The sequence below is a fragment of the Apodemus sylvaticus genome, chromosome 4 (genome assembly GCF_947179515.1).
Source record: "Apodemus sylvaticus chromosome 4, mApoSyl1.1, whole genome shotgun sequence".
NCBI classification, from domain to species: domain Eukaryota; kingdom Metazoa; phylum Chordata; class Mammalia; order Rodentia; family Muridae; genus Apodemus; species Apodemus sylvaticus.
In genome coordinates this window covers 140,316,603-140,332,623 of record NC_067475.1, presented here as the reverse complement: position 1 = coordinate 140,332,623, position 16,021 = coordinate 140,316,603, and the positions used below count along the sequence as shown (strand labels likewise).

At 48.1% G+C, this 16,021-nt stretch overlaps 1 protein-coding gene across 1 annotated transcript in view; it reads left to right on the top strand.

The window, feature by feature from the left end:
* The window catches only part of Slc7a14 (solute carrier family 7 member 14), a 46,759-nt gene extending 39,152 nt beyond the window's left edge, over positions 1–7,607 (top strand). The window contains exon 7 of the mRNA XM_052178782.1: positions 7,285–7,607. Coding sequence (XP_052034742.1) covers positions 7,285–7,607 — 323 coding nt within the window. The remainder of the gene's footprint in view (positions 1–7,284) is intronic.
* Positions 7,608–16,021: the final 8,414 nt, after the last annotated feature.

Here is a 16,021-nt window from a genome sequence, read left to right as displayed (position 1 = left end):
ACGAGCTTCAAATTCTCTACCTGGCACCAGAATAACCTTGAACTCCAGACCCTCGTCTCCTGACCTCCTTAGTTCTAGGATTACAAGCATGATGCACCACCATGGGGTTTACAAAGGGAGCAGAGTGATCCCATCGGGCAGTACTAGTGATCACACCTGGGGTTTTGTACTTGGTAGGCAAACATTCTCCCAAACAAACCTCGTCCTCGGTCCACAAAATGTAAACATCCTCCTCTCTGGTCCTTGTGTGACCTGCCATTTAAAATACTATTGGAAAGTAATAGGAAGCCGCCATTGTGAAGAAGAAAGTTGGGAGGAAGGGAGCTGGGATAGCCAAAGTCTTGATAGTATGTCCGTAAGTCAGTCGGACTGACATACTTCCGGGTGGAAGAAGAGAAACCGATCAGCTTTTCAATGTCAATCAGGCTCAGGAGAGTGAAGCGGAAGTCACGTAAGCCTCACAGGAAGGCGATAGGGATGGCAGATGCTTAGGAGCGGACTACAGCCTCTGTCTACAGAGAGAGGGCAGTGCTCTGGGTCCAGGCAAGCATACACAAGAAGGGCCAAGGGGAATCAAGGGACTCTGCCAGCAGACTCAAGCAAAAGAGAGAGAACTGTGGAAGAGGTGGAGGCCCTGGAGCCAGCGGGTGCGTTCCACAAAGGCTGGGGACTCCAGTGCTGCAGGTGAGATAGGGCTGTGCGCCACAATGCAGCCTCCACTCTGCTCCCTTTGTAAGCCGTTTCCATGTGCTCCTGATAAATCACCCTGAGGCGACTATTCTTTTACAGGTCTTCAGTGGGCCACGCACATATTTTTCTTGAGTCCCTGTGCACCGTGAGATTACTAATTCACAATATTGGATTTTTCACTCAATCATCAGCCATCACACGGCTCAAATGAAGACAGGGTCCCAACTGCACCTTGCAGATGAGACACTGACTTCACATTAGATCACGTGGAGGGCCGGCCGGATAGAGCCCCTCCCATCCAGCCTGCTCTTCCTGCCCCCACCACAGTCAACAAACCTCACTGTTATTACAATCTGGGTTCGTGGTGATGTGTAAAAATGATAATCAGGAAGGGTAGGAGTTGGTGGGGATTGGGTGGGTGGGGCGCACACCTTCTCCTTGCCCCGCAGGTCTCCCGTCCTGCCCAGGCAAATGTCTGTTTGGGAAACCTGATCCCAGAGCAGAGAAAATAAAAGGCCCTTTGGGCATAACAAAGTGCCTCTGCTATCTGCTGTGGGCAGGGCTTCCTGCTGGAAAGCGCACCCCAGGAAGAGGTTGCCCCACCCAGCCTGGGGTCAGGTGACCCACCTCCTTTCAGCCCAGGCTCAGAGCTACTGGCAGAGAGGACAGGGCGCTTGCCTTGGGACTCTGGAGATCAGAGGCCCGAAGTTGGCGCCTAGTTTGTGCCTGCTGTGCTCTTACTGTTTGTCCCCCACCCAACCCCATCTCTTTTCAGGGGTGAGTTTCCTTGCAGCTTTGCCTCCGTAGGACGTAGGTTGCCTCCCCTGAACCCCACCCAGGCCTCCTTTCCCTTGAAGTCTGGGAGACCTGTGCTTAGCTTGCCGAGGGTGGAGTCACATAAACTGGGAAGTGTTTAGTTAGCTGGTGCGCGGGCACCCTGGCATCTTGAAGGCAAGTTCAAAGCGTCTCTTCCCCGGAGAGCCCTAGGTGGGACGGGAACAGCCCCCATCTCCCAGCATCTCCCAGCAAGAGCAGTGAGCTCCAGGGATCTTGGGATGGCTCCTTTGTTGTGCAGTTAACCTCTCTAGGCTGGTATCGGATACAATTACATATCTGTGAAGAGTTTTGCCATCACAAAGTATCTATTGTTGAAAGAAAGCTCATTCATTTGCGGGAGGCATGAGTCTTCATCTAGTCTAGCCTGAAGCTTCCCAGGGACATTCTTCACCAGGGAATTTCATCTGCAAAAGAAGCCAAAGCTTCCCTTTGAATATTTTTCTCTACCGATCCTGTCAAAGGACACACGGCCATTTCCTTGCTAGGGACCAGCCTCCATGTTGCACCTATTGTTGAACTGCCAATAGGCTCCAGTGCCTCTACCGACCACTGTCTGTCCTAGCCACACCAGACACCCCACCAACAGCCATTATCTGAGACATCTCCAGCTTGGCAGCAGAGTCCCCAGGACCCTGTTAAACACATCACTTTCTCCCTTCTGAGTGTCTATCGCACCTGCCATTGGGTAATTGATGATAGATATAATGCATGCCACACACACACACACACACAAAAAATGATGTTCAAGAGCGCAAAATGGATGTCGACCTCATCCGTGTTCTTCAGAATCTCTCCTGGAAAATGGAAGCAGTAGGAGAAGTCAAAACCTGCAGAGCCCAGGCAAGGAGATATCTGAAAGGGTGTGTGTGTGTGTGTGTGTGTGTGTGTGTGTGTGTCTGTCTCTGTCTCTGTGTGTGTACACAGGTGGCACACATGTATAGAACAAAGGTTGACTGCAGTGTTTTCCTTAATTATTCTTTAACTTTTATTATATATTTGTTTGTTTGTTTGTTTGTTTGTTTGTGTGATACAGACTACCTCATTGAACCTAGAGTTCACCAGTTTGGCTAACCAGACTGCCCAGCAAACCGCAGGGATTCACCTGCCTTCACCTCTCTAGCTCTGGGATTATTGGCGTGTGCCACTGCACTGGCTTCAAACATGGATTCAAAGGATCCAGATTAGGTCTTCCTGTTTGTGCCTCAAATACTTTACCAATTTAACCATCTCTCCAGTCCCTAGTGCCTTAATTTTTTTGTATCCCAGTTCCCTGCCCATCAGATGCCCCTCTTTCCTCTGTCTTTCTCTGTCTGTCTGTCTCTCTGTTTCTGTTTTTGTTTCTGTCTCTGTCTCTGTCTCTGCCTCTCTCTCTCTCTCTCTCTCTCTCTCTCTCTCTCTCACACACACACACACACACACACAGGCACCAGTATCTATATAGCATTTTGAGTTCCTAGAGAGACATGCCCTTTAACTGCCTATGACCAGAGGACCTGGGCACCCAGCGCTGTGGGAAGGATGGTGTAGGTGACTCAGGATTCCCAGAATTTCTGAGGTTGCAGAAACCACCTTATGCATCGTTCTCTGAGGCAGCCGAGAAGAGAGGCTGAAGCACAAAGCCCTGCTCCACACAGCAGGCCTTCAGCCGCTGTTTACTCCTGCACACAAAGCCCTTGTTTATGTGACAGATGGCAGTCCATCTCGCCTCTCTCTCCCTCCCTCGCCCTCTGCACTTGTTCCCACTGGTGCTTTGTCCTCTCCACCTTTTCTCTTCTCCCACCTTCTCTCTCTACTTCACACCAGTCTTCCTGAATTGACTCAGGGGCCAGAAAAAAAAAAAGATAGTTCTGTCCACCTAGGTTGCCTGAATTCACTGCCCATCACAGCACACACGCGAATTCGAAATGTGTATTGGCAAGGAATAGCAAGCCTTTGAAACTGTAGGGAATGCCACAGCAGACATGAAAAGACCCATTAGCACATCTGTGGCAGGTGTGTAGTATACACGCTCCTTCTGGGCCTGGCACTCCCAAAGAATACATAGACCTCGACTGAATATTTACCACAGTAAGTGTTTCCTCAGTCAGCTTGGGGAGGGAAGTGTGAAGGACTGGGTGTGCAAAAGGCCTTCCCCCAGAGAGGACTGGTTCCACCCCTTGCAGAGCCAGGCATGGCACGTAATGGCCCCCAGCCTCGGCTTTTCCTGTAAAATGACGTCATTGGATATGTTGTTCGCCTGTAGAGGCATCTCTGGCTCGGTCATCTGTGACGTTGGAGCCATGACATCTTGACCCCACAACAGGAGTCTACCTGATACTCACGTGCCTGCTCTGGGAGAGAGGGAAGTGAGGCAGAATGAATGTCACCCAGTACCTGAGTCCCACTGACCCGGGGAGGGGCAGGGAGGTGTGAGCAAGGGAGACAGGAAAATGTCCAGTTCAGTGGGGGAAAAGAAAGACCTATAAACTGGATCAGAGAAGGGAGAAAAAGAAGGGGGGTGGAGGGAGCAGGAGAGAGGGGGGAGGAGGAGAGAATTAGTGTAGCAGGAGTAAGGGCAAGGCTGGGTATCTGTCTGCATGCCCAGGAGCAAGGAGCAGTTATGACAACTTAAGCCAGAGAGATGCGCTGCTGCTCGCACCTGGTCACTGCCGTCCTCAGTTCCCAGGCGTGCTCCAAACAGGCCTTCTCTAATCATGCACACACTGCCCTTTTACAGGACGTTTACAGGGGGTCTGGTTCCACACCGAATAATAACGGTCCTTCAAAACCACCTCCACCCCGCCCCCCAGACAATACAGACTCCTCCACCCCACCCCCACCCGAAAAGATCAGGCTGCTATTTGAGCCCAAATATCTACATCTGCAAACGATTAACTCCAGGCTTTCCTACCAATGCGGACCATAAATCTCTGCTTACTTTGGCTCCTGCAAAGTTGACTTCACTGACCACTTCGGGGGCTGGAAGGGACGGGGAGAAAATCGTTTGAGACAAGAGGGGGGAAATCCAAGCTTACAGAGACACAGCTTCAGATTCAAGACAGAGCACAAGTTCTCCAGGGCCAGAGCGGAAAAGTTGGCTGGGTTCGCCTTCTGGCCAAGCAGCCGAGCGGATGGTCAGGGTCAGTGGAGACAATGGTGCTGAAGCTGCTGGCGAGGAATGCTGGGCCTCAGTGTCCACACCACGGACACACTCATTTTACCCCGGGCTGCCCACTAATCACGCTGACTCTCAGGGACAGGGGTTGGTTTTGTTTGAGTTTCTTTTGGGTGTATTCTCTGTGTGTGTTAAGTATGCAGAATGTGGGTGTGATATATGCACTCATGTATCATTCAGTGAACACTCATTTCGAGTGTTCAAACCTCTTAAAGAACATTTAGGGACCAGCAGAGTCCATCTGGTGTCCTGTTCCATCACCCTCTGCCCTATTTACATGAGACAGGAAACCAGCAATCTTCCCATTCCTGTGCCTGTCACCATTTTCACACTTACAGGCACATGCATGGCCACACCGTGTGTGTGTGTGTGTGTGTGTGTGTGTGTGTGTGTGTATACATGCACACACACTGAGATGCAAACTTGGGTCTTCATGCCTGTATAGCAGGTATTCCTGCCCACCAAGCAAGCCCTGCTTCTCGCAGTTTCCAGACTAGAAGGCTGACAAGGTAAACCATAGGTCCAAGGTTATGCCTGTTAGAAGGACAGAGACTGGATTTAAACCCAAATCCCATAATCTCATAATAGGTCCCTAAACCTTGCCTTTACAAACTCTGAATTTCAATGGTGCTTCTAATTGGAAAAGGAGGCTAATATGCTTTTCAAAAATATCGAAAAGAAACATTAGCCGTGTGAATGAGTTTCCTTTGGTTAAAATGAAGTCAGTGCAGAAGGCGCACCAGTCTTGTGTTCATCAGGAATTCTGGTTCATTCATTTAACGGACATTAAGGACCAGTTTTTGGCCAAGACTACACACTAGAAGCACCCAGCGCATAATCACATGACAGATGCTGTACAGGTCCTAACAGTGGCTTGTACCACTAGGCAGTCTGGAAGTCCACATTGAAGAAAGAAGCAGCTTAGGGGTCAGGAATAGGTCATTCCATTGGTGAGTGTGAAACACCAAGATACATCAGAATATTGTGCATCTATTGATAAGAGCTGGAACAGATGCCAGGGCCTTACATGGAGGCTGGAAATAGGAAAATGTTCTGAGAAGGTTCGGACTCTATGGTAGTTTGGGCAGAAGCAGTACATGCAGGAAAAGAAAATGCATAACCTGAACTAAGTATCTATTCTAGTAAGACCAGTGTTGCCCTTTCCATGGATGAGGTGGTCCAAAGTAGTCAGCCTGCCCCAGGTTGCTGCCTGGTCACCCCAGGGGTTGGTGCCATATCTGGGGCTCAGTGTTGGTCTCCTCTATTGGCAGATCTGGCACTCAGCAGCAGTTGTAGCCAGGTCGGCCTTGGTGAGTGGAAATCCGTGTTGGGCAATGACAGGAATGGCTGGGGAAAGAGGCTGACTGTCCACAGAGCGGGTCACCCTAGCCACTTGATTACTGAACTCCTCAGCTGAAGTCACGTTCTGATGAGCATTCACCTGGGACGGAAGGGCCTTTATGTCCTTCACCCATTCGCAGAGCTCTACCCACACCCTTCTTCTCCACGTTGCCTTTCCCACCCATTTTCCGACTATGCCCTTTCCGAACCTCTGACCAGCCAATTCATCCACTACAGCCCGTGAGTCAGTGAACGTTCGCACATCCAGACCCAAAGGCAGCACAAAGAGTCTCTCACTGGGCCTGACTTGTGCTTTCGAAACCTCAAAACCCACCCCGAGTGACACATTTCCTCCAATAAGGCCACACCTCCTACTATTGTCAAATAGTGACATTTCCTGGTGACTACGCATTCACATCTATGAACCTACGGGGGCCATTGTTGTTCTAACCCCCATAGGACTGTATCCCTGATCTATAAGTACAAACCAGGGCGGAAGATGCAGATTCCTGGTCTATAGCTCTGTGAGAGTAATAACTGGGGTGGGGGAGGGGTAGTGATGGGAGGAAGGTGAGGATGAAGGTGACTGAAAGGTCAGATGCTAGGAGTATGAGGACTGTCTAGGAACGGAAGCTGTGAATATGGGCTGCTGTACCTGTCTTCTCAACCTTCTCTGGCTTTGTTGTTCGTTCGTTTTCGTTTTTCTTCTGAGACAGGGTCTAAGCACTCAGGCCTGGAGGTCTCAGCCTCCCCAGTACTAGGATTACAGATGTGCCCCCATCTCTCTCTCAGATCTGCCAGTTTTGTGGCTGAGTATGGACAAGGAGGCTGTGCCTGTTGGTGGGAGGCCTGTGTCTGCCCGCCACCCCCCTACCCCCACCCTCCACTCCACCCTCACCCCCACCCCACCCCACCCCCGTGTATGCGGAAGCCTCAGGTCAACCTTCTTCAGGAGTCATGCACCTTAGATGTGGGACAGGGTCTTTCCCTAGGACCAGAGTCTCGCCGGTTTAGCTAGTGTGGCTGGCCAGTGGACCCCAGGGATCTGCTTGATCCTGTGACCCTGGAGCTTTGATTATTAGCTAGGACCGCCATAAGGGGGGTTTTATGTGGACACTGGAAAGGGCATCAATTCAAGTCTTTTCAAAACACGGTAGATCTAAGAACGGACATCCCCCCAGCCCTAGTCACATGTGATCTCCCCAGTGGCCCCGAACCCTAAAACAACTGCCGACTCACTATGCTTTCCCCCTCCCCCACAGGTATGCTCATTTATTTCGGGTACGGCATCTGGAACAGCACCTTGGAAATCAGCGCCCGAGAACAGGCCCTGCACCAAAGCACATACCAGCGCTACGATGTGGATGACCCCTTTTCCGTGGAGGAGGGGTTCTCCTACGCCACCGAGGGTGAAAGCCAGGAGGACTGGGGTGGACCGGCCGAGGACAAAGGCTTCTATTACCAACAGATGTCAGATGCGAAGGCCAACAGCCGGACGAGTAGCAAAGCGAAGAGCAAAAGCAAACACAAACAGAACTCGGAGGCCCTGATCGCAAACGACCAGTTAGATTGCTCTCCGGAGTAAGGCTAATCGTGCGGGAGCCTAGAGAGGGTGGGTTCTTAGCAAATCAGCCCGTGTGCTAGACGGTGGTGGAAACTTCTTCCAACTCTCATTTCACAAACCCAGCCTTCCCCAAGGTCCATTCCCCAAGCATAACCTGTCATTTGCTATTTTTGCTGTTCAGGGGAATTCTGTTGAAGGGTTTTGCCCAGGGCCCTTAACTAGCCCTCTTGTTAAAAAAAAAAAAAAAAAAAAAATCAAAAGACTACTTGAGATTCTATGTTAGTGATAGGCACAGCCGAGGGCAGCAAAGGTTTGCTTTGCAGGATGGGTCTTTGTGCTTCTTACTAAGAGGAGGAAGCTTCCTCCATCCCAGCTGAGAACACAGCCCCGGGGAAGGAGCCTTCAGCCCACCAGAGTAGCTGTGAGCTACTCCCCCAGGTCAGTAGGTCAGGCTGTTTCAGGATTTTCTCTGTCAGCAACACTGTGTCCTTACATCTCACCTCCCCCTAAACTAACTGTGGAGGAGACCCCGCCTTCTCCTTACTCACCAAAGTTCTTACAGTTTCCAGACTATAATTTTAGGATCCAGAAAGGACAGAGGACTCTGAGAAGACACACCCCTCCCCCAATAAAGCGCCCATGCAGACACAATAGTGTAGTAAGACACACCATCGGGGCTCAAGAAAAAAAGATAAACGCTTAGATAGCCATCTCTTGCAGAGGTCAGAAAGGCAATGCAGCCTCAAACTGTCGGTCATGCATTCCCTTATATCAGACTCGAAGCTCCTGCCCTCTGGTGAAAGGGCAGAGGTGAGGTATGACACCAGCTGCTGATATGCCCGGAATAAGTAGGCCATTTGTTTTACAATCTGATAAAAGTCTTGGCGAGAAGTAACTCAGCCCCTGAGATCACATTGCAAATCCTACTTCATATTTCTAAAATTATAAAATCTGCAGAGTTTCCTCCCCCCCAAGCTGGGCAGTCCCTTGGCTGGCTGCTGCTGTGCTGAAAACGGAGGTGCAGGAGGCCAGGGACGTAGGTCATTAAGCACTGAGAGATCACATTCCCACATGGACATCACGCTTCCGGAGAGCTCACTTCGATAGTATTTTTCCTGTTCTTTCCCAAAGTACGTTCACAGAGCCTCCACAGAAATGCTACCTGGTGACATTTAACTGTAGGCCACCAAAGAGATGCTTAAAAGAATGTCCCCAAAAAAGGATAGATGAGTTTGCAACAGGAACAACCTGTGAGCTCTATCCCCCGACAGCCCTGGTGTCAACTGCAGGTGTACATATGTATGAAGACCATTGTCCTCACTCTAAGATTTTTGTGAGAATTTTCTGGAAATAGGGCAAAGAGCGAATCCCTTGTTTATCATCTGCCAAAAATTCCCCTGAGTATCAACAAACCTTCTCCTCATTCCTTAAAGTCTGAAGCTCATATTTCCTTGGCAATGGACTAGAGTTTCAGAGAGAAGGTGCGCTTCCTGTTGCGCTAACTCGCGGAAATACACCGATGGCTAAGTGGCCGGCATGAGGAGAGCAGTAACTTCCTCCCTTGGAGCTTGCGATGCAGGGAGGTGCAGCTTTGGAGCCCTGTGACCAATGCAAGAGGCTTCAACATAACAGAAAAGGATCAGTTGAAACTATTTTTTTAAGACAATGCCTTTCGATAAATTGCATACCATGCCCCTAGCTAGTACATTCAGATAACTACAGTTTTTAGATCACTTCATGTTAATTACATAGAACCCCCAGTGTTCATTGTATCATTTTTATGTAACGTCTGACAAACTGTGTTTCCTCTTGCCTAAACTTAACTATCATGATCTAGTGCCTGGCCTGTGACAAATCACCCTGGAGAATTCACTGTCAAATAATGATGTCATGTTTGTTAAAACTACGTTTTAAACAGGTTTAGGAGTAAGAAATCTGCCTCGTTAAATAGCATCTATTAAGCTGGAGCAGCATCTAGACAGACCTGTAACATTCTCTCCCTTAGGTATGCTTAGAAGAAAGGTGGATACAACGGTGACGATCTTCCTGTGAGTGGGAAGTTTCCTTTTACTGATGGCGTTTAGGTATAAAAGTAGCAATGTCTGGTGGCAGCTGTGTGCGTCTTCTGTAGCGTAAGAAGAAAGAGCATGGGCTTTATTAGTTAATGCCCTTCGTGTTGATTCTGTGCACAACCAAGGAATTGTCCTCATTTCATAAGTCATTTGTCTCGGTTAGTAGCTTGGGATGTTTGTACTCTCTTCACTTTTCTAACATTGTTGGGGTCATCTTCTTAGCTATCTTGGCTTCTTTTAAGAATATGGTTTGGAAAGTTTTCTCAGGTACAGAGCGAGGTTCATCATGTCTCTCAGCCCCTAAGGAAGAGTCACAGGTTTCACAAGATGGTTTTCAAATACCATCAACCACAGAGATGACAATATTAGCATTTTCCTAACATTTGTGAGGTTGCATTAAAAGAAGAATCACTTTATAAATATTTATCTTAGGAAAGCTCTTCCGGTGGGTTTCAGTGTGTGTGGAGCCAATAATTTAATATCTTTGTATTCTATATATCAATCAATACTCTGAATCATTTCAGAAAGATTGGAAGTAGCTAATAAAATGCATGTGCTCCAAAACAAAAGGAGAGAACACAACTGAAACAGAAGAGAGGGTAACACAAAACCAGTAGTGGGGAATACACAAGTGCAGAACTAGCAAGGGCTTGGCTATGCTTTCCAATGAAGGGCATCTTAGAAAATAACAGACTTGTCAGTAATGACAACCAGTACTGCTACATGATTAAAAAGTAAGCCTTTCCCCACGAGGGCAGGGTGTTAAAATAAGACAGACCTCTAAAGTCCACGGAGAAGCTTCAAGCCTAAACTGCACTAGCTCCAGTGCCTGCTGGATAGGGGTTTCAAGAAATATCAGCTGGACAGTAGTGACCCACACCTTTAGCCCCAACACTCAGAGGCAGAGGCAGGCAGATCTCTGAGTTCAAGGCTAGCCCGATCCACAGAAGGAATTCTGAGATAGGCAGGGATACACAGAGAAATTCTGTCTTGGAAGAAAACAAAGAAGTATCTTATGATAGGACCCATGAGAAAATGGAGTAAATGAATGAAATAGAGGGGAATCAACTACTCAGCAGTTATTCATAGTGTGCCCACTGTGCGCTCTGGTGTACTCTGATGCCATAATATGTGAAAGGCTTAGCTCCTACGAAATGAGCTCTACGACTGGTCAGACAGCTCACGGGGTCAAAGGCGTGCTTAACCTAGCTTCACTTTGATCCTTGGAACCTGGAACCTGCAAGGATGTGAAAAGAGAGAACTGATTCCCTGTTCTCTGATGTGGGTGTTCTGGAACATACACACACACACACACACATACACACAAACACACACACATACACACACACAAACACACACACACACCATGCATGCGCATGCATTATCAAAAGCAAAATTCTTTCAAGAAATTGAATGTATTTAGAATAGTATCAAAGATGGCAGGCGGGAGATGAAAATGCCAGCAGGCTCTCTGGGTTTAAATGTGGGAAAGACCTCCACACGTTGGAAAGCAGAAGGACACACACGCAGCCTGTGGAAGCAGCAGAGTCATCAGGAGGTAGAACTAGAAGCCGATGTCTAAGACAGACTGTGGCTGAGCGCTGTCCTCTGGGCCAGTTGTTCTCTGCCCTCCTCAAGACAGGGCCAGCTTGACTGGAGCTGTGATTTATGTGAGGTCCCCATGTGCCAGGACTGCAGCCACAAGCCCACGGGTTCTCCGAGGGCAGCGCTGGACTTGAGAAAACCTGAGCAGTGTCATCATTGCCCAGGCAAGGAGCGGACAGTCAGGTCCACCGAGTTCCTTTAACATGGTAACGAGGAAATCTCAGACTCAGAGCAGCATACTGCTCTCCCTTCCATGTGAGATTCCATGTTACCATAGGAAATACGTCATCTTCCAGCCTGCAGACACGCAACACAACAGATTTTAGCCACAATAGTTTTCAGGCGTTCCTTTCAATCTAACAACTCCTCATGTCTTGTGTTCTGAACAGTAAGACCTCCCTCCACTCCGGCTTGACTCAAATTGAGCACTAGGAGATGGTGGATGTTGGAATTATGCGTAGAATCCTGGCCTGACTCTTAGTAAGGGCAGTCCTATGCTGGTCATTGCTAAAATTCAGTCACTGTTAGAAAATAAGACCGAGAGAAATATCTACGCTGCTGAAAGGGCTTCAGAAACTTGACCCTTTAAATCACTCAGATGGGAAAACACATTGCCAGAGACTCCCTCTTCTAAATATCCAGAGTCATAAATAAAGTTTCCATCTGTCCGAGATCCACCTGAGAGACTAGATGAAATCAGTGTCCCATTTGCCACCAGGGGCCTGGGGAATCCCTGAGACCCGGACACAGGTTTCCTACCTTCTGTCTAAAGCTCTGTGATACAAAGTCAAAAGTCAGGAAATATGCTGAAGCCAGAACAACGGGATCAGTTCCGGGAGTCCCGGGGACAGTGCTCCATTCTTAGACTGCTCTCCACACAGGGAGTGGGTCAGAGCAGGTTTCTATTTCCTATGGAGAGGGGTAGGAAGGAGAGCTAGGAAAAGGTGGCCGGCCGGCCAGGCAGGGTGGTGGGATTTCTCTGCACTCTCGTGCCTGTTTTAAAGAGACTTGGGAAGGCAGGGGTTTCCAACACCTCTTTATGAAGCCTCTCTCTGTCAGCCCTGCCTCTGGGTACTTCTTTAATGCCGATCATTTGTTTATCCGTTTATGCGCAGAGAGGCCCTTTGGAGACCCTAAGGCCAGCAGTCAATCAGCAGTAGCCTGAGCCTGAAAAAGTTCCCAGTTTTAGTTAACATCATTTCAGGCTAAAAACAGCACCCCAACCAGAGGTCTCCTGTCTCCTCGCAGAGCTGTCTCGGAGTATATGTTTGAATGCTGACAGACAGACAGACAGACAGTAAAACACCTCTGCCAGTCTTGTGTCTTGCTTTACTTTCTCTGACACGTTAGAACAGTGACCGTCTCATTTGCCTTTTTTTTTAAGTCCTCAAAAGCAACTTCCTCTCTGAACCGCTTTCCTCATCGCCGCCCCTTTCACTTCGTTTCAGCAACTCACGAGTCATTCTGAAACACTCAGGCGCGCAAGCCGTTTGCCAAAATTACTTCTCTAAGAAATATAGACCATGGCGCTGGAGAGAGAGCTCAGCAGTGAAAAGCACTCGTTGCTCTTCCCCCAGGAGCCGAGTTTGATTCCCGGCACTCCCGGGTGGGCTCCACCCCCTGTAACTCCAGCTCCGGGAGACCCAGCGCCCTCTGCTGTCCTCCCCGGGTACTGAACTCGCGTGCACACAGTCACATACACATGTATTTTTAAATAAAATCGATTCTTTGAAGAAATAGGGGATATTCTCTTCCTGTTTCGGGATTAGAAACCCCAAAGCGTTTAATTTAAAGTCCACCAGAAATGTGTATGTATTCTGTCATATCAACTAGAATAGTGTTAAAACCACACATCAGTACTCTACATGCATGGAATTACACGTGTGGAAAGGAGACTTCCACAGACACCAGGGTTGAAGGTTCCTGACCATAGGTGGCTCTAACCTTTCACTCCTTAAGAACATTTAGTGCACATTAGATCACATCGGGAAGAAGGATAGCGTTCTGTTAGAACCAGGAAGCAGGGGCAGCCTGGGTTTCTGTTAAGAACCCCCTCTGTGCTCTTTCTTATTTCTGTTTCTGACTTCCTGACGTTAACACTGGTGGTATTAGCTGAAGGAAACTGGGTGGTGTGGATTTTGTGAGAAGCATGGACTCCGAAGGGCTGTGTTCATTCTGGTGTCGGGGCGATGGTGTCCCGGTCCAAGGACATCCACTGAGTGTGGTTGCTGATTACTGGTCACGTTCACAGTTGTAAAGTTGAGGGTTGACACTGGAAATCACAAGCACCCACTTTCCAAAGCAGAGACTCTGTTAATGTTGTAAGCGCACCTAAATACCTCAACTCTCTGGGCTGACACAAGGAGCTGCAGACTTTTAAGAGGGTGGCTAATGTACTCATTCCACGAAGTCACACCATCCAGACCCGACATGCTAGATTTTCTCACTGTGGAAAAGTAACACGACCATTCAATTCTTATCCCAAAGTTATAAATATGATCTGTAAATTTCACTAACTTGGTTCTGTTTTGTTCAGTCCTTAAAAGAGTATGACTTGCATTTGCAGATGGTGACTTCTGGTGTGTTCTCTGCACTTCCTTTTTCCTGTATGAAATTGCTGTATTGTTACCGTGTGTTCGTTTTTTGTGGTTCCTAACTCCCATTGGTGCACCATACAATGGGGTATTGTAACGCACCATGACGAAAGAGATAATATGCAAGATGTACTATAAAGTGTGTTTTATTTTCAAACGACTGTGGTGTTGATGATATTTTGATTTATCAAAATACTAAGGGAAAGTTATAAATTTACCAAAATGTGTATATTTTAATAAATGCATAAAGCTTTACTGTGTGCCTTCATGTTTAAATTTTTGTTTATTAAAAAGAAAGTCAGAAACAAAACTGTCTGGCTGTTAAATATTCATAGTCATGTCAAACTTTCACTTGGGAACCTACCAGAGGGGAGAGGGGAGAGACAGGAAATTCCCCTGCCCTTTCACCTCACAGTGCCTGACACTGCTGCTTTCCTCCATCCTGAATGGAGACGCAGAAGTGACGCTTGCATCAGTCCATGGTTCAGTGGTCCTCTGTAGAAAAGACAGAGAAGGGCTTCCATTGAAAACTACTTTCATTATTATGGGACATACATTTTCATCATCAAAATACTCTTAAAATCGCAGCTTACCGACTAGTAAATATAAACCTGCAGAACATCGGAACCACAAAGGCTTTTTAGACTCACTTTTCTCCTTGGAGGATGGCGAGAACATCCGCTCTGGTGGACTCTCCAGGAGAACCTTTCTCTGGCCACATTCTATGTTTAGACAATGCCCCAACCCCAGTGTCACAGCCTTCCCGCCCCTCGGTGAGATCCTCTCAGCCAGATTAATATGGAACATTCAACTCACGTTTCCTATCCATTTGAAAACAAGTTAGGAAAACATCGCCCGCCCACCATCCCAACCCAGTCACCCGCAGCATAAATGGTGACTTCATTTTGCCTGTTTCAATTCCACAGAATCACACCTGATAACTATCCAAGCCTGGTGACATTGCCTGTAATCCCAGCACTGGTGAGACAGCAGCAGAAACATCGGAGTTCAGGTAGTGTTGGGTCACATGCACGTTCAAGGCCAGTCTAAGCTTCCTGAGACCCTGTCTTGGGAGGAAAAGAAGACAGGGTAGAAAGACAGCCCGGTAAGTTCAGATCCCCATGACCCATGGCATCCATGTGCAGTTGGATGTGTCAGCGTGCACCTGACCCCAGCATCCCTAGAGTAAGAAAAGAAGCAGAAGCAGGAGGCTGCCCAGAAGCCCCAGAAACCCAGGGGTTAGCTAGCCTGTTACATGCAATGGTGGATAAGCAAAGACCTGTGTCACACAAGGCGGGGAGTGAGGACAGACACCCGAGGTTGTCCTCTAACCTCCTCACGTGTATCATTGCACATGCGCACACAAGAACCCACATGCTCTCACAAGGAAGGAAGGCAGGGGTGAGAACTGGCGTATTCTGGTTCATCGATGGCATGGCTGCACACTGGCTAAGTAAGCTACTCCAGGGACAGCTGAGCTCCGAAGGGGACTGGCCCATCTCGACATCTGGCCTTCAGGGTGGTGCTTATTGTCCAAGTCCACGGTCTGGCGCAACTCAGTTGTGACTTTCCTGTAAGCTGTCGCCTCTCCATTCAGAATCAGGGCCTTTGCTGGTCCACTTTAGAAGCCATTGCGTGTGGTCCTGAGACCCAAGGCTCAGAAGCGCCACTGCAGGCTCTGGTACGCAGCCGTCCCTCCTCCAATAACCTCTGTCATTGCTGAGCCCGCTCGTGGAGGCTTTGGCCAGTGTGTGCCACAGATTCTTAAACATGATGAAAAGCCTTTCATACAACCATTATTGAAGCTTATAAATAGGCTAATAACATTAGAATGTTAGATAAAAAGTAATAAACACTAACAGCTAATTGTTCTATTATTTTTATTTTTTAATTTTTTTGTTGTATTACATTTTACTGTGCCCTTGAGATTATTTATAGCTCTTTCCTTTATGTAAAGGGGCTACTAGACAATCAGGCTCCCTCTCTCCCCAACTCAAGGAGGGCTAGTTTACATCACTAGCTTGAAATTAACCATGGTGGTGCTGGTTACTCCGTGCAAATTGACAATTGACTTTTTAAAATGGCGCTGGCTTCTGTGTTTGGCGAAGAGTTTATTATGCACACGTTTAACCATACATCATTCCTTACGTCTTTTTGGGCAATG